Source organism: Gopherus flavomarginatus, chromosome 6 (genome assembly GCF_025201925.1).
Source record: "Gopherus flavomarginatus isolate rGopFla2 chromosome 6, rGopFla2.mat.asm, whole genome shotgun sequence".
In the NCBI taxonomy this organism is placed as follows: Eukaryota; Metazoa; Chordata; order Testudines; family Testudinidae; genus Gopherus; species Gopherus flavomarginatus.
Window position 1 is genome coordinate 10,888,842 of NC_066622.1, and position 23,643 is coordinate 10,912,484.

General features: G+C 42.4%; 1 protein-coding gene across 1 annotated transcript in view; it reads right to left on the reverse strand.

Annotated features, from left to right (window-relative positions):
- The window catches only part of EIF4E3 (eukaryotic translation initiation factor 4E family member 3), a 30,431-nt gene extending 10,308 nt beyond the window's left edge, over positions 1–20,123 (reverse strand). The window contains exons 1-2 of the mRNA XM_050957547.1: positions 19,915–20,123; positions 3,156–3,228 (exon numbers count right to left, since the gene is read on the reverse strand). Coding sequence (XP_050813504.1) covers positions 3,156–3,228; positions 19,915–20,084 — 243 coding nt within the window. The 5' untranslated portion in view covers positions 20,085–20,123. The remainder of the gene's footprint in view (positions 1–3,155; positions 3,229–19,914) is intronic.
- Positions 20,124–23,643: the final 3,520 nt, after the last annotated feature.

Consider the following 23,643-nt stretch of genomic DNA (forward strand, 5'->3'; position numbering starts at 1 on the left):
AAGTATATTAAATATTATTATCTAAATCTGAGTTACAATGGAACATATATCCAAAGCATTTGAGTAAAACTTCCTTAACATGCTTTTTAAAAAGAGATAAACACTTATTCTGTCTATCTATTGAACTAGTTCAATACCATAAAACAGTAATCCTCTAGCTCTTCTGTTTAGAGAGTTAGATCACACTGCTCGTCATGGTATCACGTATCACAAGATTACATTATAGCTCTTGTGAGCATCATGCCTAGTTGGTGATCCACTTATTTTGTCTGAGATCAGGCAGAAAGAGTACTGCCTACGACAAAATATGATATACCATAACAATGCAAGATTGGGGATTTCTGAACAGACCAAGTAGCAAGGGAACCATCAGACTCTACATCTCAGCTGCAGGTAAGAGAGGAAGCCACCATTGAGGGGATGGGGTGGGAAAAGAGCAGAGATAATCCCATTTAGCCCCAGAAGTGATAGTGGGGATTGGAGGGGAACAAAGAGATCCCTCCTTCCCAGAAGATAGGTAAAGGAGAAGCAACAAAGATGTCAAGTCATTATGTTGCATCATAATCATGCATTAGTGCAACTTCACAAAGCTGTGAGAACTGATAATAGAAAAGTCTGACAGAAAACAGAACTGGGTGAGTTTAGATTGTCTTCTGTGCCCTGCTTTCACCAATCTAGTAGTAAACAATAATCTGCTAAAATTGAAAGAATAAGGGACACCTTTGTGTCTACAAGGTTTTGGCTCACACCTATAATATTCTTGAACTTGTACAGGCTACTATGTTCTGCACCAACTACCTTTGATGAGATACAAATTCTAAAGAGTACAGAGAACGTCACTGAACATTTCTGTTGTTTTCCACAGGGCAGTCGTATCAGATATATGATAGTACATCTGAGGCTAAACCTATCAATAGGCAAGTTATAGGCCAAGCTGTTGGCCTCCAATAATTCATCTAGTGGAAACAGCTTTCTCAGGGGACCTGAAGGAATTCTCTAAAACTTCAACAACCTGATGGGAGGAAACCAATGTAGCTCTTCAATACAGTAAGTCCAGTTTAGTTAACTGGGTCTGGATTAAGAGTGGAAAGGGCAATGATAAGTGATGCTATGTACACCATACTCTGGGCTTAAGCAGTGTTCTCTTCAGTTGTCAACGCGACAACCATTTCAGCCACTTTAGACAGGGGGGTAGTTATGCTGTTAAACTTAATCCCCTGGAGCTAAATCACTACAAAAATCACCTGAATGATGTGCATATTCTCCTTCATAGGTAGGACAACAGACACCTCCAACAGAGGTCTGCAAAGCACAACCATAAGCTATCCAACTGCAGCCTGTTTGCCAGAGCTCTGACCGGTGCCCTCATTTTCTGAAAATTTCTAAAGCTAATTGCCTCAGAGTGAATAGCGGAAAAGTGTGGCTGGGAAGGGACAACTGATACAAGGCATAAACTAAACAGTACAAATGTCAAGGCAGTCTTATTTCAAAACATAGCCACCAAGACAGTGTCCCTTTAAAGACAGGGTTTTAGCCTCATCTCCGAATTTCCAGGCTTTTATCACACAGCCCTTGTAAAGCCTCCTTGACACTCACCAGGATGCGATGTGTGGGTCCCACCACACTGGGCCCAGATATTCTTAAGCTTCCCTTGGTCTGAGGAGGCTGCAGCACTCTCTCTCTCTCTCTCCTTGGTCTCTCTGGCATACTTCCCGGGCACAGACTCTCTGTTTTCTACCCCGTCACAGAAATTGACCCTTTTGGTCCAGCTGACCTAGGCCTGCAGGACCAGTGCTAACACTGCTCCCCCTCACCCTACTGGATGCCCCAGCACATGATCTTAGAAGCAAACAGACACACAGGCTTTGCCAAGGGTTCAAAAGCCAATCCCTCTTCAGGTAGCAGAAGAATACACAGATTTAGACAAAACAATAAAATATCCCTCTCTCTGAACTCAGCTGTCGGTGCCCAGCCTCCCTTACCGCCTGTCAAAAAACGACTGATGAGAACCCTTTCTTTTATAACCTCCTGTCCCTTATGTCAGGTGACCCTCTCATCAGCCTTGTTATGTGATAAAGTCCCCACACTAGATGGCCCTTTGTTTCATTACTAGCCCCGGAGTTCTGACTTGAAAAAAAACCTCATTTGCCCTGAGCGGTAGCCACCTATTCACCCAAGGCACTCCATTTGAACAGGCAATCATCAAAGTTTAGCAACCCTCCACTGTTAGTCTTGTGCCAGGTGCAAGAACTTCTCCTGACACCTCCTGTGCGTTTTAGCCCCATAAGGAGGTAAAAGACAGCAGAAAAGATGAACAAGATCCACATTCCAAAGGGAGTTTGCAGTCTGACACAGGTACAGAGTCTCCAGTATCAACCAGAAGTCATAAGCCGTATATAGATCCCCCAAATTGCCACAATAGTTTTAGCCTCATATCAGAATATCCTGGCTTTTTGTGAATTAAAGCCAGACTTTTAACATTATGTAAGACAAACCCAACAACAGATATTTCATGCCTGCACCAGTACTAATATGGACCCACACTCTTCATAAGGTTGTTTCCATTCAGAATACAGAGTGCAGGTATTACCCACCGACTTTTTGCAAATACAAAGTCATATGACAAGTAAAGGGAAAACACGGAATGATATTATGCAGAACCTCTCATCTGCTGCAAGTGTTCTGGAAACAGACAAAGCCTGTTCACAAGAAGAGTCACAAGCAGGGTACTCAAAGGAAGATTTCTGTGTACTATATCTTCCGTTGCTCATATAATGATTTATTACATTGGAGAACAGCTGGAGAAAAGGCAGACAAATACTTAAAGTAAATCAAGTTTCATGATCCAATTTAGAGGCACGGCCTAAGGCTCTGAAATCTTCTAGAAAGACAGAGTATCTGGCAAAGCAAGTGTATTACCCTGCAACTCACCCCTTTATGATCCCTCAAAACCACCCAGGAATCAAACACGTTATCAATGAAATTCTAGGGAAGCCTAAGGAATAGCATATACTATCAACTGATACTTAGATTTTATACCTCAGAGAGATGAAAGCATGAGAATCACTCATCTGGCACATAGCTGTCAATATAACCTCACAACTTGAGTGTTATTTCTTGTGTGTAGCAATTTCTGTCTTCTATTTTCATCTTACCTGTACTGTCTGTACTGTATAGATTTTCTTGAGATTTGATGCACATTCAGCTGCTGTGGTACCTGGAAGTGACCTAAAAAAATAGTTTATCTTAATAAAATACTTTATTTTAAAAATGATTACTTGATTGTCTTAGCAAATGACTGAAACATTTACAAACATATCAAAGTTATACAATCAACTCCAATCACTATAAAAATGACTATAAAAAGTTTTAAAAGTAAAGGCGAGCATTCTTAGGTTTAGTTTAATTTGAGAGTTGTCAGGATATTTTAAAAAAATATTTATGTTCTAATTAAAATGTGCATTAAATATTTAAAACAAAGATAAGCCTGCTTGTTCTAAAAAGGTACCCACCCACTTTAATTATGCAAGTGCACTGGTCTGTGATTATAGGATTGTTCACATTTGCTAGATTACTGGTGTGGATTTTGAGAAAGGGAAAGAGTAGCTAAGTGGGTTTCTATTTGTTTGTAATGAAAAGGAGTCCTCGGAAATAAGAAAAAATGCAGATCACATTTTGAACCACGGGTACTGAGAGTATCACTTTAAAACAAATTTCAGGGTTAATGTTTTTAAATTTCAATTTGATTTACATCTGATTTATCTTCGAACACTTTAAAATATTTTAATGTCATACTTTAATGTTCTCTTACGAAGGTTTAGCTGTATTAACTATGCAGTTCAAAGTAATAATTATGATTTTTTTAAAGAAATCACCTTTAATTTACATACACACCCCACTAGATGGCAACATACTACAAACTCTCACAACTAATATAGTACCTGAAATTTAAAAAAAACCAAAACCAAAAACCACACCAGACTTTAAAAAAAAAAAAAAAAGGCAGCTAATTTTACCAACTCTTAGCTGTAATTTCTCTTAGGGGAAACAGAAGCACTTTTAGTCAGATGTCACATTTTAAAAATGGCACTGATTACACAGAGATCAAGCAGGTAGATCCAGCATATGGGGCCACCTCTTTGGCTGCAAAGCCAGCAGTTAAAGTTGCAGAGAATTTACACAGGGTCTTGCAACGCTATGCTTAATTATTCTGAAAATACGCTAACATTCCACCAAAACCCCGATACTTAAATTCTCCCCCCATTGTGCACAACCAAATGACGAAAGATAAAACAAACATACAAAGAGAAAAGTGGAAAAGAAACAAATGATACATACAGGAAGTCTCCTTGTAAAAAACAGGAAGAGTTTACATTAACAAGACACATACAGTACATATGCACCGATGCAAGTATAAACCCTAAAGGACAAGTATAAACCCTACAGATCAGCTCTCTTTTGGTTTTTCTTCTTGTGATCCATGCAATGCTGTGCATTCAGTCTATGCCTACACTGAGCATTTCAGATAATTCTTCCACAATTGTCCTAACACCTAATGCTGATACAGGTCCAGCATCAACAACAGCTGGAGTGGCAGCACAGACCAGAAGCTAGCATTTTCACCCCTCGAGTTGTCTAGCCCTTTATGACATGGAGGTGAAACACCTTATCCCTGTATATGTTGGTGTTTACACCATTGCTATCACAGACATGGCTGCACTGTTGATAGCAGCTGCAGTAGTAAAGATACTATCTTCATCTAGTGAAGCCACAGGGCAAGGTCCTCAGCTGATAGAAGTCAGTACTGCGTCACTGAAGTAATGGAACTATGTTGATTTACACCAGATGAGGAACTGAACTAACCCCTCTCAGCTTCTCCAAGCAACTTCCGTACTATTTTCATAGCCTTAAGGTTTTATAAGGTGAAATGCATGCAAACTCCAATGCAAAAGACTGCAGAAGCTTGAAACAAACAAGTAATCAGGAAAATAGGAGACAGTGAACAAAGTAGTCAATTGGCATGGTGTTGGAGACTGTGGGCCTGTACTAGGAGGATCAATTACAATGGTGCAAATTCAGCACTAATGGTTTTTGCGTACATTAGCACCACAACAATGCACAGTGACCTAATGCAGAATACAAGGGCTGGTCCACACTGGGGGGGGGGGGGAATCGATCTTAGATACGCAACTTCAGCTACGTGAATAACGTAGCTGAAGTCGAATATCTAAGATCGGATTACTCACCCATCCACACCGCGCGGGATCGATGTTCGCGGCTCTCCCTGTTGATTCCGGAACTCCATTGGGGTTGATGGAGTTCCGGAATCGATATAAGCGCGCTTGGGGATCGATATATCGCGTCTAGATTAGACGCGATATATCGATCCCCGAGCAATCGATTTTAACCCGCCGATACGGCGGGTAGTCTGGACGTGGCCCTAGAGTGGTGTATCTTGCAGGCTGAGCCTGAACAAGTAAATATTGTAGCTATTATTTCTGTGCAGCGCCACTCACAGAAGCAACAGCTAAAATACTCAAACAAATATCACTGAATGGCAGGTGTGTAATTTCTGATATTACTACTGCCAGTGGAGCTGCACAAGTGCTGTGCAAAGCTGCAAACAACTGTGTGTGCGGATGACATGTTACAAGCATGACAGGTGCATGCAATGGCAAAATGCTCTAGTGGACAGAAGGTAGAGAAGACAGCACATGACTCTGTCTGGGTGTTTGTCTATCTTGCCTCCCAAATCCTGAAATGCTTTGTCTTGTCTTTGATCTGGACAACTCAAATTGGTCTCTCTCTTTAAGCCAACGAACGCTGTCAAAATTCTTATTTCTCTTTTCTTACTGGCAGTAATACACATTTTACATTAATTGTGTCTTTAATCACCATTGGGTTAAAATGGTAACCTCATGTAAGTCATACTAGGAAAGCAATAAGGAGAAAAGAGATTATATTTTGTCTCTGTTTCTGGAATACACACTGAAGATTCAGCTTTGTAGCTGTATCTTCAGCGTGTTTTTTTAAGAACACACAAAAGATAGCTTAGAACAATAACTTATTTTTTTCTTCAGTGCAGAGCAGACAACAACGTATGTTTAACCATTTCTCTGCTGATACAATGGCGTAGACATTGCATTGTGCTGATGGACCCAATGAGAAAACTGTTTAAATAAATGTTAGAACAGTTACACTGGTGTCACATTGTTTCTAAAGTAGTCATGGGTTCAGTACAATGTCTATTATTTTTAATGGGAGTGTTTTATACACTATGAAAATTTTACTGAAAGTGACATTCTGTCAGCAAATCTGCTAAATTAAAAAGAAATATTTGCCCTATGTCCCCTGAATGAATTATTAAAGTGACAAATGAAGATGTTCTTCACACACACACACACACACACACACACACACACACCTCTCTTACTTTTTGAGTATTGTAAGTCCAGGGAAACTGGTCTTAATTTAGCAAAAAAAATCATTTTCATAACAGAAAGATTTTGCTAATATATGGAGAGTAGGCTGACAGTCAACATATTTGGCAATACATAGAAGTAGTCTCTGAGGCCAGAAGATTGCTTAAATAAGGGTCGTAGTCCTTGCACAACTTTTACTGCATTCACGCAACTCTTTACTGATCAGTGTAAAATAATGTGGCTATCATTTGCAACAACGGTATTTTGTCTCTTCTCGCATCTTAGAGTCTCTAACATTTTGTGCTTCTTACACTGTAACTCCGTCAAAAGACAAGGGCGGATTATTTTGTTTTTACATGTATCAGATAATGGTCTGAAAAATTAGTTCTGACATGCTTTCCTTTTGCCTGTTTCCTAACTTCACAGTCATATATGGACATAATTTTGCCTTACTATACATTGCATCATCATCCCCACGTACGTTCACTGATGTTGCCATTGGAGTGTTGTGGTAAGACAAAAACCTATTCCCATGAAAGGTAAATAAACATTATGAAACAGTAAACTTCAAAAGGCAGCAAGGTGTCAGCAGTGGATATTTATCACATTTTTATGCCGCTTCAAATATCTCTTGGGGAATAAAGAACAGAGTACTCCACTTTGGGGCCATAAAATCATTCGTTTTGATAGCTACAAATCACATGTTCTCAAGAAACAACATTACAAACTGGTAGAGAATAACAACCAACCACCATATTACTCATTTTAAGGTTTAGGTGGAAGACTATTCGCTGCTTATTTTTAGCAGCTTGACTGACAAGCACTACAGGTGCTGTGTGGACAAGCTTGCATAGCATATTTCAGCATTACGCCCAACACTAGCAAATGACATCAATCTTCTGTCATGAGCACTAACACAAATGAAAGAACAGAAAAATATCTAAGCTGCAAAGAAAAAATTAACATTTAAAGAAAAGCGCGTACCATAACTATACTAAAATGGCCCAGTGATCTTGGTTGAGTTGCTATCTAACTCACTTTAAAATAATTTTCAAGGTCCTTAAGAATACTCCTCTGTACTTCTACATTGTTTATTTGTGAAAAAATTGTTTTTCTACAAAAAAGCATTATTGGACTAGTGAGAAAGAAACTGGTGAAAGTCCTAAAATGCAAGCAATGGTCAATTTGGAAATTTTAGCTTTGAACTACTTGCCACACTAAATGGAATTACACATATGTTTATGGGACAGAAAACAGTAGCCCAAGCCACAACTTGAGATGAAGAAAAAGTATCCAAAATACAGACAACAGCTAGAAGAATGGAGAAATGTCTAATCTTGCTGCAAAATGTACAGAAAACACTGACAGAATTTGGGGTGCCTAGTGTTTCAATACCTGGAAGTGCAAGAGGTCAGTCTAGATCAGGGGTCCCCAACATGGCGTCCGCAGGCGCCATGGCGTCTGCGGGAGCATCTTAATGCGCCCGCGTCCTGGCCCCCGGGAGAGCACCCGCCAAAATGCCAGAGCGGCATTTTGGCGGGGATGCCTCTCGATGATGACGCTTGTTGCCGACAAGTGACGTCATCGAGAGGCGTTGCTTCCGAATTTCGGCAGCAACGCCTCTCGCTGATGCCGCTTGCAATTAAAAACATTAGTAAGAAGAGACCTTCTAAAAACATAAAAATGTATTACCGGCACACAGAAACTTAAATCAGAGTGAATAAATGAAGACTCGGCACACCAGTTCTGAAAGGTTGCCGACCCCTGTTCTAGTCAGAAGCAGCGTGAGCCTCCATTGGTGTTCCAACAGTAGAGAAGCTATCATAATTCAAGATTCAACATATATGCCTCCTCACTGTCCATTCAGTCTGACTCAGCACATCTTATTCTGACCAAAAGGTTCTTAGACACCACAGAGATTATTACAAGATATGTTAAGTTATGTTAGTTATTCCTTTAGAATCATAGAAATGTAGGACAGGAAGGGACCTTGATAGTCATCTAGTCCCCCACCCTGCACTGATCCAGGACTAAGTATTATCTAGACCGAGGTAGGCAACCTATGGCATGCGTGCCGAAGGTGGCACACGAGCTGATTTTCAGTGGCACTCACACTGCCTGGGTTCTGGCCACCGGTCCAGGGGGCTCTGCATTTTAATTTTAAATGAAGCTTCTTAAACATTTTAAAAACCTTAATTACTTTACATACAACAATAGTTTAGTGGCATATTAAAGACTTATAGAAAGAGACCTTCTAAAAAGATTTAAATGTATTACTGGCACGCGAAACCTTAAATCAGAGTGAGTAAATGAAGACTTGGCACACTACTTCTGAAAGGTTGCCAACCCCTGATCTTGTCCACTGATACTCAGACTGAGGCTTGTGAGCTGCAGGTGACTCTTTAATCACATGATATTAGCCAACCTAAGTTATTAACCAATCAGGATGCTTTTACTCTGTTATTAACCAATTGTAGTAGATAAAATAATATATGGTCAGTCATGTTGCTATGATATATATATATAAACTAAATATTTCCACATCATACTGTTTAAATATGAATAGTACTATAGAAAATTAAACAAAGAATTCTCACTACTGTGGCTCTTTTGGGTAAGGCTGATCACTAACTTGGCTCCTGAACCACTGAGGTCTGAGTCTCACTGATCTAGACCATTCCTGATGGGTGTTTGTCTAACCTGCTCTTAAAAACCTCCAAGGATGGAGATTACACAACCTCCCTAGGTAAGTTGTTCCAATGCTTAACTATCTTTACAGTTAGGAAGTTTTTCCTGATGTCTAACCTAAATCTTCCTTACTGCAATTTAAGCCCATTACTTTTTGTCCTGTCCTCAGTAGCTACGGAGAACAATGTATCACCCTCCTCCTTATAACAATCTTTTATGTACTTGAAGACTGGTATCATATTCCCCTCCTCCCCTCAGTCTTCTCTTCTCCAGACTAAACAAACCCAATTTTTTCAATCTTTTCTCATAGGTTATGATTTCTAGATCTTTAATTGTTGTTGTTGCTCTCTTCTGGGCACCAATTTGTTCACATTTTTCCTTAAGTAGGATGCTCAGAACTGGACACAATACTCCATTTGAGATCTTATCAGTGATGAACAGAAGAATTAATTCCTGTGTCTTGCACACAACTCTGCTGCTAATACACCCCTAAATGATGTTTGTTCTTTTTTTTACAACAGTACTATATTGTTGACCCATATATAGTTTGTGATCCCCTATAGCCCCCAGTGCATCAACAGCCACTTTCTGAAGCCTATGGCAAGAGGGCTCATTGGGCTTATTTACCACCAAAAAGCTGGTGGGCTTTGTGCATGTGGTTCTAAGAATCAGTGTATTTTATATAAGATGTTGATGAACTGAAATATATCCTTGTGCTATTGTCCAGTTTATGCACCAACTTATTAGAATACATGTGCATCAGTATTTATTTTATTTTAGTTTAGTACCATAGCATATATCAATTTTAAAAAATGTTTATGGGGGTGATTTTGCTAGTTAGCACAAGTATTATTGCAGTTCAACAGGGGGTTGGCAACTGATTGCCCATTGTTAATCTCCCCTAAATCTTTAATGCCAAGACTAAAATACAGGACAGCTTTAGAGCTCTTTCTGTCCAATCACCTTCACATTTTCAAAACAGGTAAAGCAAAAGTGCCATTCACCTTTCTGTGAAGACCAGAAATTAATCTTTATAGCTCTTCATTGCTAAATTCTATGTACTAAGGAACAACATAATTTTAAGCACCGAATTACTGAAGTTGAAGGATAAAACGAATATTAGGCCATTTGGATCATCTACCTGGCAATGAAGGATTTATCCTAATTTTAATAACAGATGCAGACAAAAGCAGACATTGACAACAAATGCCTTGAAAATTGTTCGCCATGGCAAAACAGCGTCTTTCATTTGCTCCTCTCTTACGGAAATAGTTACAACATCCCTTGCCCCACTCCTATCGGTTAGGATACTGTTTTATTCCCTTATAAGGTGGAATATACAAAAAGTCTCGCACATACTTATGTGAAAAAAATGTACTATCAACAATTTTATCATTAATAAAAAGTCAGTAACTAAAGTATTTACTTGGCCAATAAGACACCAATCATTTAAACACAGGATGTTTCATGCTTTTTGTTTTGGGGTCTGGTTATTATCTTATTTCACTTCTTTATATATGCCATGTGATATTTTCTTTTAGAATTCTATGAACAATCTACTGATAAAATAACATTACTCTGCTATGTGCCAAAAATCATGGACTGAACAAAGACATTGGACTTATGGTTATACAACAACCTGTATTCCCCTCTTTTTGTCCTAGGACGGCAGACGTGTTAACACGCCACTCTATCTTGAACAGTCCCTTACAATATGAGCTAACCACTTATGCTAACCAATCTGTTCCACCTTGCATCTTGCTCTGAGGCTGGTTGTTCCTTTCCCAAATACTGCATGGCCATTAGGATCTTAGCAGGAGAAAAATTAATGCAACAAGAAAGAAAGGAGTTGCCAGACCACATGGGACCAGAAGTCCACCTATCCTCATGTGCTTTCTTTGACAGTAAGCAATAAAGTTGCTCGGGACAAAAGTGAAAGAAACCTGGCACTTTAAATAACTTGCCCAGACATGAAGGTTTTTTTCTTAGCCATAGCAGTTAGTGGTTCCTTATTATTATGCCTGAGCCATTAGGATTTATATCCCATTTTTTATTTTCTAATACTACTCAGGACATTCTCACTATCAGTGTCTAACAGTGACTTGCGGCTCAGACTTTATCTGCAAGAATTAAGGGTCAGATTTTCGGACGTGCTCAGCACTGACATAACTCGGTTCCCACAGACATCAATGGGAGTTTTACCACTGGTTTTGATGGGAGGAGAGTCAGACCAAATGTTGAGAACTTCTGCAAATTTCACCCTAAATATTTAGATGCAAATGTTTTTGGTCTAGAAAAGCAAAATATTTACCTCCAAAATGTACACTCAGAAGCACCCACTAGCAACCAGCCAAATCTGGTAATCCAGCCTGAATATAGACAAAGAATGACTTCAAACTACGAAAACTGTCACGAAGCACTTGCTAAGCTGAAAAGAATCCTGTGGCACCTTATAGACTAACAGACGTTTTGGAGCATGAGCTTTCGTGGGTGAATACCCACTTCATCAGATGCATGTAGTGGAAATTTCCAGGGGCAGGTATAAACAAACAGAGACCAACACCTACAAAATCTCCACCAAGCATTCTCAAAACTACAATACCCGCACGAGGAAATAAGGAAACACATCAACAGAGCCAGACGTGTACCCAGAAGCCTCCTACTGCAAGACAAACCCAAGAAAGAAACCAACAGGACTCCACTGGCCATCACATACAGTCCCCAGCTAAAACCTCTCCAACGCATCATCAGGGATCTACAACTCATCCTGGACAATGATCCCACACTTTCAAAGGCCTTGGGTGGCAGGCCAATCCTCACCCACAGGCAACCTGCCAACCTGAAACATATTCTCACCAGTGACAGCACACCGCACCATAGGAACTCTAACTCAGGAACCAATCCATGCAACAAACCTCGATGCCAACTCTGCCCACATATCAACACCAGCGACATCATCACAGGACCTAACCAGATCAGCCACACCATCACTGGTTCATTCACCTGCACGTCCACCAATGTAATATACGCCATCATATGCCAGCAATGCCCCTCTGCTATGTACATCGGCCAAACTGGACAGTCTCTACGGAAAAGGATAAACGGACACAAATCAGATATTAGGAATGGCAATATACAAAAACCTGTAGGAGAACACTTCAACCTCCCTGGCCACACTATAGCAGACCTTAAGGTGGCCATCCTGCAGCAAAAAAACTTCAGGACTAGACTTCAAAGAGAAACTGCTGAGCTTCAGTTCATCTGCAAATTTGACATCATCAGCTCAGGATTAAACAAAGACTGTGAATGGCTTGCCAATTACAAAACCAGTTTCTCCTCCCTTGGTTTTCACACCTCAACTGCTAGAACAGGGCCTCATCCTCCCTGATTGAACTACCTCATTATCTCTAGCTTGCCTGCATATATATACACCTGCCCCTGGAAATTTCCACTACATGCATCTGACGAAGTGGGTATTCACCCACGAAAGCTCATGCTCCAAAACGTCTGTTAGTCTATAAGGTGCCACAGGATTCTTTGCTGCTTTTACAGATCCAGACTAACACGGCTTCCCCTCTGATACTTGCTAAGCTGAACATTTTTATATTACTAATGTTTTTCATTGCAAGCCACCTCTTCATGATCCTAAATAGATGATATACATGCCTAGACAACTAACAGTTTGCTGCAGGAGAACCTATTAAAAGTTCTAAATTGTTTCAAATATGTTATATCCACAAATGTATAATTTCAAAATGGTCACTAAAATACACATATTTAATTGATTGGTGGAAATGTTTAAAACTATAATTTTAAACTCCTTTATTTGTAATTACAAAGTTCATAATAATGTTAAAGGGAAAAGGGAAATCTAAAATTTTGACAGGATAAGTGCTGTATATAAAAAAGTTTTCACTTCCCTGGAGTGGATTAACAACACTGCACTAAATTTGTCAATGTTTAGTCACAAGAAACTACATCGACTGATATTTTTTCTTTTTTAAAAACAAAGAGGTTAGTGGGTTTTTTGTTACACTATTAATCTATGCTTATAACATAAGTAAATTAGCTTAAAAGCATTGCTTTAGCAGTCATGCAGGAACAGAATTAGGTCATGATCCTACCATCTAACCTACTTAGCAGACCCGTGCACCCATGTGGAGTCCCACTGAAGTAACTGGGGCTCTGGAGAAGTTACCCACAGATCAGATTGCTGGATCCAGCTGTAGTCTTGTCCTAGCACAGCTTGAAAACTAGCAGCTAGTGCTACTAGCATATTCTTTTAGTTTAGTTAGAAAGGTTTTTACTCAGTGTAGTATTAACCATAAATTGTTGTACATTGGTCATATTATAGGCTGTGTTCAAGTTTTCTGGGGCTTATTAACTGCTATAAAATTTGCTCAATACTGACATATGAAACTGATATACATGTGTAAATGGGCATATATATTAGCTTCAGTTGTAGCTTTGTTTTTTATACAAAGATGATCTGCAGATCTAAATTCCAAAATCGAACGAAACAATTGTTCTGAATGCCTCAAGCCACCTTAGTATCTGCAAGACCCCAAATCCAAGAATTTTTCTGCAAGATCTGTCCAATTCTCATTTAACACAATAACCCAGACATCACATGCACCAGGAAACTGCTAACTGCCTAACAAGAGTCTTCATTTTTTAAAGCACTGTTTTTAAAATGCTTATACCCTATGGAGCATGATCATTTTTGAAAACTTGCAAGACTGCAGAGTACTGTAAAAACCACAAGACTTGCCTTTCACTCAAAGGCCCAAGATCCTGAAAGCTGATTCATGTGAGCAGAACCCTACACCTGTGCAGAGCCTGAGCCCCATGTGGGCGTAAGGGTGCATTAGTATGGATCAGTTTGCTGAGTTGGAGTGACAGGCATCTGTAAGACCCAATGGAGGTCCATGGGCAATACAATGTCACCAGTGCAGTTCATACTGCAGTTTTACAACAAACAACAAAAGCACGTAAACTACAGCAGGCGCAGACTAGTGGCCCTGCAAAAGGAGGAGGAAAACAGTTTAATTTTCATGTGCTAAATGCTCCTTTCTAGTTTTGGAACACTTGCAAAATTCTACTTTTAGGTTATGTTCTATCACTTTTTAAAATGTTATATCATCTTTTTTTAAAAAAGCTGGAGGAGAAGCAGAGACATTTATTTTTCAAAGCAGGAAATATTAATCAAATTACTATTATAATACAATTAGATTAAATTTAAATCATCCATTTGGTAGTACACCAGGCACTAGTAATGTGTGTGTGTGTGTGCGTTATAAATTATTATTTATCCGATATATATTATTTATCTGAGATATGGACTTGATGCAGATGTATAAATTCCTTGAAGGTCTTTTAAAGTATGTTATAACTCTCTCCCTCAATACAGTTTTGTAATTTAGTACCAGAGGTTACAGACAATTCTACACACCTACCTCAGTGTTTTCTTGATACTTAGCAGCCACTTCATCTAGCATTTCAAAACAAGTCTGGAGTAACATATTTAATGGTAGGCAAAAATACTATTCCCTGTCATGAGATAGTCTCTTCACCAACCCACATCAAGTGGTTTTAGAAGCAAATGAAAAATATGTTTGCATTTATAGATAAAGTTGTGCACTGTTTGGATATATTTCAGTTATTTACAACTCATTACAAATGGCACAAGCCTAAGCACTGATCCTACAACAATCAGGCCTGCATAGGTGGATGCCTCCAATGCCTCCGCCCATAGCCACTTCAATGAGACTTTGCATAAGCACAGAGGTCTGCCCACACAAAGATAAGTGCAGGATTGGGGCCCTGCGTATCAAAAGCTACCTTCTGTTTTTATGCTTTAAGCTTATATTTATTTTTAATGTATAAAACACCTATTCTGTTTTCTGCCATCCTTCTCTCTTGACATTAATCCATTATTTGTTCACCTTTTCCTTATTATTCCATTATTTGTTCAACTCTTCCTTATTATTAGTAAATGCACAAAAATAATATTTTATGTATTATGAGTATTAAGACCACTAGAAACTTTTGACTTCTGAGCCATATCTTTAGAATTACATATTGCACAATCTTCAACTCCTAACTGGTTAGAAGGGGCTTGTCAGACAACTCAGTAACGCAAAAACATATCTTCCAGTTCTGCGGTGTTTAATTTCACTATTTTTAGTAATTTAAAATAAGCAAAAATGTACACTATCATATGTACTTATATGAGGTAGTTAAGGCAAAAGTTAGTAAAAAAATCAATTTAAATTTAAAAAGTTTTGAAATAGAATGGGCTTTTTAAACATTTCATAATATATAATTCAATAATTTGACATGGATCTTAAACTTTCTTTGCTGTTGGCCACAAGAGATAAACATGCACATCTCCAAATGGCTGTGTAGATCAACTGGGAACAAATGCAACTGACAAATCAGCTTCAGGGTAGCTAACTCCAGCAGGGTCTGAATGGTTATTTAACACTTTAGGCCTTGATCCTGCACATACTTATGACTTAAACCCAATGGGATTACTTAAGTGAGTGTTTGCAGGATCAGAACATCCTCTTGTGTATTCTCAAAGGTTTCTCCACATTTCTCAATTAAACAGTTAATAAGACACAGTGAAGATATTTTTTTTTACCAGAGATACTAGGATAGAAAAGAACTTGTGATTCTTTTTTTTAAAAGATTGTATTTCTCCAAAGAGGATAGTTGTAAAACGTCAAAGACTGAAGCCTCTTCCTCATGCTGTCACATAATTTCTGAACTCTTGTGGGTTTGGCATTGTTCCTGTATGTCCATCTGTAAGCCTCATCAGTATCAATTCCAGCGCTGATAATTGCCCACGTTTAAGACCGCGGGTTTGTCATGGAGGGCACATAAGTCATGGATTCCATGACCTCCATGACTTCTGCAGCAGCTCAGGGGCAGCTTGGGCAGCTCCTGCGCCAATCACACCGGCTACTGCTGGGGCAGTCTCGGGCTACCACACCCCTCTCCCCAGCAGTAGCAGAGTTTGGGTGTGAGCGCTGGCAGGAGGTTGGGGCATGGGATGGGGTGAGGCAGGCTGTGGGCGGCGCTTACCTGGGGGGCTCCCCAGAAGCAACGACATCCCCCTTGCTCAGCTGCTACGTGGAGGCATGGCCAGGCAGCACTGCAAGCTGCCTCAGCCCAGAGCACTGGCTTCGCAGCTCGTGGCCCGCCCCACGCCCCCAGTACCCAGGCCGCCCTCTTTCCGACACACATTCCCCGCCCAAGTTTTAGTCAGGGGTATATAGTAAAAGTCATGGACAGGTCACGGGCCGTAGATTTTTGTTTACTGCCCGTGACTTTTACTAAAAATACCTGTGACTAAAACGTAGCCTTATCCATGTTTCAGCTACAGAGTAAGGTAAGGTTTCAGAGTAGCAGCTGTGCTAGTCTGTATCCACAAAAAGAACAGGAGCACTTGTGGCATCTTAAGAGACTAACAAATTTATTTGAGCATAAGCTTTCGTGGGCTACAGCTCACTTCATCGGATGCAGGCAGTGCAAAATACAGTAGGAAGATAGATATACACTTCAATCTCCCTGGTCACTTGATTACAGATCTAAAAGTGGCAATATTACAACAAAAAAAGTCAAAAACAGATTCCAGTGAGAGACTGCTGAATTGGAATTAATTTGCAAAATGGACACCATTAAATTAGGCTTGAATAAAGATAGGAGTGGATGGGTCATTACACAAAGTAAAACTATTTCCCCATGTTTATTCCCACCCCACCACCACCACTGTTCCTCACAACTTCTTGTCAACGGCTGCAAATGGACCATTTTGATTACCACTACAAAAAGTCTCTCTCTCCTGCTGGTAATAGTTAACTTAACTGATCACTCTCATTAGTGTGTGTATGGTAACACACATTGTTTCATGTTCTCTGTGTATATATATATAATCTTCCTACTGTATTTTCCATTGCATGCATCCGATGAAGTGGGCTATAGCCCACAAAAGCTTACGCTCAAATAAATTTGTTAGTCTCTAGAGTAAGGTAAACCTCCTAAAAAAAGTCAGGTAAGTAAAATGTTAGGTGGCAATTAGATATTCGCTTTGCTTAACTAATGTAAGATTTAGCTAATTCCTCCAAAAATCTCACTTCTGCTGGACCATCTATAAGAAGTGAGTTGATACAGTTTTTAAAAGATTATAAATGTAGGCCACAGTCCTTCAAATAAACTCAGTGTAGGTAGATCCCTGCACCCACATATAATCAAGCTAAAGTCGGGGAAGGCGGCATTAAAGAAACTATCAAGGTGTGTACATGCCTTAAGTGAAATAACAGCTTTCACTCTATTACCCTTACAAGCATTATGTCTAAATTTAGGGCTTGAAACAACACTATTACCTGAATCAATGTTTGTTTATTATACTACGAAGAAAAGCCATTTCTGAAATGTATTTTCTTAATGTTATGACTATAGTATTAGAAAAAGTTAAAGCTATCAACTTGCGGTATATAAAAAAGTTTTGTTGATTTAATGTCTATACTAGCTACCTATAGAAAGTTTTCCCATCTGTAGTACACATGAAAATCAGGGTGAGACAAATAACTCACCATCATTCAACCCAGGTTACAAAAGACAGCGGTAAAGATCAGAGCTGTTTTTCAGTGTTTTTACGCTTATTTTTAAAAAGAACATCATATCAAAACCCTAGAGTATGTTGTGAGTAATAGCAGTAATCAATGGATACTTATTTGCCAAAACAGTCTAGGTTGTTTACCATAAAACAAATACAACTTAATTTGCTAAAACATTATATATAGATGGCCTGTAGCATCTGAACTGCATTGTCAGTGTTCAATTTAGATCATGAACACTATGGCACTGGGACAATTTCTTCTTCTGTACTGCACTCATTGCACTGCAGATGCTCAATAACTAGCAATAAGAGTATTTCAGGAAACTTGGTGAGCTCTTACTCCTTTAAAAATTCATTTATGATCTTATTAAGTGTCAGCATTACAAGAAAGTTTTGATTTTATTACTGTCCTCCTTCACTTCATGTTCTAATTTGTTGTGCTGTGAGTTGTTTTGTTCACATGTTAAACAGCTGCCATAAGCATGGCAACATTTCAGCAACAGCTAAAATGATCCCTGAATACATGTTGAACATTAGTTTGTAAAGCCCTGTGGGCGGAAAGGTGCTAATGAAATCCAAGATGTTGTAAGAAATTGTATTAGTTTGAGGCCACAGCTGACTAATAGGAAGAAGCTTTTTATTTATGGCTCCTGGACTCATTCTCTGGTTACAACCCAGTTCTGTAGGACAACAAGCCAATCTCACATTATGAAGTTTGGGTAAAGATGTGTGCGCTTTGGCTTTAGGGTGAGGCAGTCAAAAATGGGAGCAGGCATCAAACTTTCACTCTTAAGCTGGGTAGTTAGGAATGGAGTGGAGTGGTGTCAGGTTTGAGTCTGGACTGTGGCAGTTAGGAGTGTGGAGGTGAGTGGGTTGGGACAGTTAGGAGCAGTGGGGGGCTTCTAGTCTAGGCTCCGAGAGGGTCCCCCCTGCTGCTCAGCCCCATGTATTTGGGGTTAGGGGTTATGGAGCTGGTCTCACCTCCTGGCAGAGCCTGCAAGGCAGAGAAGACCAGACCCACTTCCCACCCCCGACCCCCGGTCTGAGAGACACAGCAGCGCTGAGCCCTGGGCCTGGGGGTCTAGCAGGGCCCTGCTCAGGACAAAGGTGCCTATGCTGGGGGTGGGGGGGAGGTGTCTCACAGAGGGTCCCTAGGTGGGGGGGGCTGTCTCAGGGGGCCTAGCAGAGAGTCCCTGTGTGTGTGTGTGTGGAGGGGGGAATCGCGCAGGGTCCCAGGGCCCGGGGGTGGGGAGGTGTCTCACGGGGCCTGGCGGAGGGTTTCAGGGCCCGGGCGGGCCGGGCGAGGGCGTATAGTGCAGGGTTCCTAGGCCCAGGCCCAGGCCCGGGCCCGGGGGTCAGGCGGGCGGGGGGGGTATCGCGGAGGGTCCCCGGGCCCGGGGGTCAGGCGGGCGGGGGGGTATCGCGGAGGGTCCCTGGGTCAGGCAGGCAGGCGGGGGGGGGGGGTATCGTGGAGGGTCCCTAGGCCCGGGGGCGGGGGTCAGACGGGCGGGGGGGTATCGCGGAGGGTCCCGGAGTCAGGCGGGCGGAGGGTCCTCGGGCGGGGGGGGTATCGCGGAGGGTCCCGGGGTCAGGCGGGCGGAGGGTCCTCGGGCGGGGGGGGGGGTATCGCGGAGGGTCCCGGAGTCAGGCGGGCGGAGGGGTATCGCGGAGGGTCCCGGGGTCAGGCGGGCGGAGGGTCCTCGGGCGGGGGGGGTATCGCGGAGGGTCCCGGGGTCAGGCGGGCGGAGGGTCCTCGGGCGGGGGGGGGGGTATCGCGGAGGGTCCCGGGGTCAGGCGGGCGGAGGGTCCTCGGGCGGGGGGGGGGTATCGCGGAGGGTCCCGGGGTCAGGCGGGCGGAGGGTCCTCGGGCGGGGGGGGGTATCGCGGAGGGTCCCGGGGTCAGGCGGACGGGGGGGGGGTATCGCGGAGGGTCCCCGGGCCCGGGGGTCAGGCGGACGGGGGGGGGTATCGCGGAGGGTCCCCGGGCCCGGGGGTCAGGCGGGCGGGGGGGGTATCGCGGAGGGTCCCCGGGCCCGGGGTCAGGCGGACGGGGGGGGTATCGCGGAGGGTCCCTAGGCCCGGTGGGGGATATCGCGGAGGGTCCCTGGGTCAGGCGGGCGGGGGGGGTATCGCGGAGGGTCCCCGGGCCCGGGGGTATCGCGGAGGCCCTGCACTCACTTGTCCAGCCAGAAGGTCCATGGCGAGTGCAGCGGGATCCCGCCCGGCTCGGGCTCCAGGCTCCGCAGCTGCTGGTGGTTGATGGGCACCGAGTCCTCGTCGCCCTCCTGCTCGGGCGGCGGGTGCGGGGGCTCCGGGCCCGGCTGGCTCTCGGGGGGGCTCAGCGCCATTGCCCTGCGCTTCCTCCCGCCGGCCCAGGCTGTCAGGGCCTCTCGTCCCCGGCCTGCCACCCCCGCGCCGGGCAGCAGGGGGCGCCGCGCCGCGCCGGCAGGGACACGGGCGGGGAGGGGAGGAGATAGGGTCGGGGGCAGCCAGCGGGACCCCTAGAGGGAGGGGGACAGGCACGGGCGGGCAGGGATGTTTGGGGGAGGGAGGGACAGACACACCGCCAAAGAGGGAGACTCAGGCAGTGAGAGGGACAGACACCTAGAGCCTAGTAGCGTTGCCAGCCCTCCAGGATTGCTCTGGAGTCTCCAGGACTTAAAATTAAATCTGTCCTTAAATATTATGTCCTGAGATGAAATCTCCAAGGAAGACATCCAACCTAAACTGGCAACCCTACGCCTAATGGAAGGAGACAGACAGATGGGAAGGGGGGAGGACACACCGACAGAGGGACACAGGCAGGGCAGTGCACCACTCCAGGATACGGATCACTACCGACAAGGAGAAAGACAGAGACACCCCTACAAATGCAGGGACATAGAAGGGCACACGTGTCCCCATCTTCAAATGAGGGAGAACCATTTTTTAAAAGCAAATCATCCATTTTCCATTATTGCACACTCATACCACACTGGAACGTTTGCCAGTTGCATATGCATTACAGTTGGATAAAGATTCCCTGTCCAAAAGAACTCCCAGCCTAAGGCCCTGATCCCGCGGTAGGCTCTGTGGGCAGACCAATTCACACATGTTGACCTCACTGTCAATGGGACTTTAGCTCCTAAGTCCCCTTTCCAAAATGAGACTTGGGGTATGTCTAGCCTATGGAAATTATACATGCATTGCTATGTTGGCACAGCCTGATAGGGCAGACAGTCTACACTGGTAAAAGGATTTTTCCCTCAATGGTCTTAGCTATAGCTACATTGATGGAAGAATTCTGCCAGCGGCATAGCTGTGTCTGCAATGGAGGTTATGCAGCATAGCTACAGTCAATAAGAATGCATTTTTTCCACACCTCTGATGGATTGTAACTATGCAGATACAACTTTCAAATGTAGACAAACCCGTAGGCTCCTAAATCACTTAGATTGTGCAAGGCTGAGCTGGATAGAGCAGTGCCTAAATACCTTTAAAATCTGGACTTTAGGGCCTAATCCTGCAAACACCTGGCTAACAAATGCATGTTTCATCCCACGGAGTGACATGGGACTGCTCATGTGTATCTGCAGGATAAAGACATAAGCAGACCACATACAGGCACTGGGAGGGACATAGCATATTACAAATCTTTAATTTTTTTTATTCTCTATATATCATATCATCCTTTTTTATTGAATGTATTTACCTTTGTCTATAGAAAACTGTTCCTTATATTTCAGAAAGCACACGTGCTAGAACCTTACTCTAATAAAAAGTAAATACAAAATAATTTTATTCAGAGTAAAGTTAAGCAGGTGCATAAGTGATAGCATGATTGAAGACCATGAATCGTATAGGATTCTTGGAAAGCATATTTAATGGGATGAATAATTTCATACATACCTTATCCAAGGAACATCAATAAAACCATGCTCCTTTTAAAAAACGAATCCATCAGTAAGGTCACCCATAAAAAACAGGATGTACATTACCAGGGAAAGAAAAAGTTAATGATTATACTGTGCAGATGGAACCTGCTAACTGCTTTGTCAAATCAAATAAGATCTAGAAAACTAGTTGCATCATCTCTTGTTATTTAATTTATTCTTAAAATAGAAGGCAGAAGATAATGACCATTTGGAATAGTTTGAATTCCTGTATCCATTGATATGCCTGCTGTGGACCCTCCTTTTATTTTGGCGGTGAACATAAAAAATTGTAATCTTGCAAAAAGAACATAATATGGGGCTTTATCCAGCCAAAATAACCCATGTGTGTTTTTGTTTTTTGTTGTTTTTTTTTTTTACTCAGAAGGAGTAGGGGATGAGGAAGGGGCCCAATGCCTCGACCTAGAAAGACCATGTCTAGGCCCTGTGACTGCAGTTCAGTCTCCGTGCCTATTAAGCTATTGGTATGGCTTTGCTGAGATTCCCAACCAATGTGTCCATCAGTGCCAATAGATGTGGTGATTTTCTCATATGCACACTGTTGCCCTAGGAACGAGGCTGAGACCACCAACTCATTTCACAAAATCCAGCAGATTACTAGCTGTTACTAGCTTTTGTTCACCATCAACCTAGACCAGACAGAAATCAGTGGCCTCATCAAGGTGAAATGTTCCATATCCCATTAGCACTGAGCTATCCAGCCTGCAAGCCCTATTTCTCAATTTTAAAAGAAATTGCTGTTATCATGAACTCTGTAAGTAACAGTACATAAAAAGACTCCAGAAATAGAGAGAACCAAATCACACACATTCAGGGCTTGTCTACGTGGGGAAGTCAATTACAAAATAAGCTAGTAATGAATTTAAAGCGCAATAGCTATTCTGCTACAAGCTTCTTTCTGGACATTCTTGCACGGATGCCATTTTGTGGTTTAGCTTAATCCCCTTCCAAAATGGATTAAGCCAGGGGTTCTCAAACTGTGGGTCTCCAGGGCTGGCGTTAGACTTGCTGGGGACTGGGGCCAAAGCCCGAGGGCTAAAGCCCTGGGTGGCAGGGCTCAGGCTTCGGCTTTAGTCCTGGGTAGTGGGGCTCAGTTTACAGGCCCCCTGCCTGGGGGTGAAGCCTTGAGCTTGGGCCCCCCACCTGGGGTGGCAGGGCTCGGGTGGGCTCAGGCTTCAGTCCCCCACCCTCCTGGGGGCATGTAGTTGTCAGAAGGGGGTCATGGTGCAATGAAGTTTGAGAACCGCTGGATTAAGCTAAAATCAGAAAAAGACCCTCTTAGTGTCCAGAATAAGAGCATCTACCTGGGAAGCTGGTGCAGCTTGGCTATTTCCCCATGCAGACAAGCCCTCAGCCATTTTTCCAAGTGAGACATGTACAATCTAAATTCACCCCTAGTTTACACCAGTGCAAACGAGGGCTGCCAGTGACAGAAAATCTACAGTGGGGAATAGAGGATACAACAAATGCTGGAAATCCTATAGAAGAGGGTAAATCTGGCTGGGGAGATGGAGTGCAGCCGGATGATGCACTGGATTAATGCATTCTTTATCTACGGGGCTTGTATGGAGCCTTTGATAGAAGCTAAAGCTACATTCCTAGGTGGATCAAACAAAGAACAACTATGAAAACACTACTTGCCCCCTACAACCCTAAGATGAATCCTCTGTGCATCACAAGCACTTCCTTGCACTAGCAGGTTTGAATTCAGACCAATGAGGAAAAATCAAAGGAAATAATCATTGAAACATTTAAAGATTTTTACAGGATTTTTGTTTAAAATATAGTTTTAATGTTTGTCATGTAGTTAAAAGATTTCTTTTTAAAGGGATACACAATGATAAAAGCCACCCTTTGCCATCTCCTCTTACAAAGTAAATACTGGTATGTACTGGAAACTTCTGCTTTCTGTATCTATAAAGTCAGTAAAAAATTTGATAACCCTTAAGCCATGGTCAAATTGAGGAGATACGAG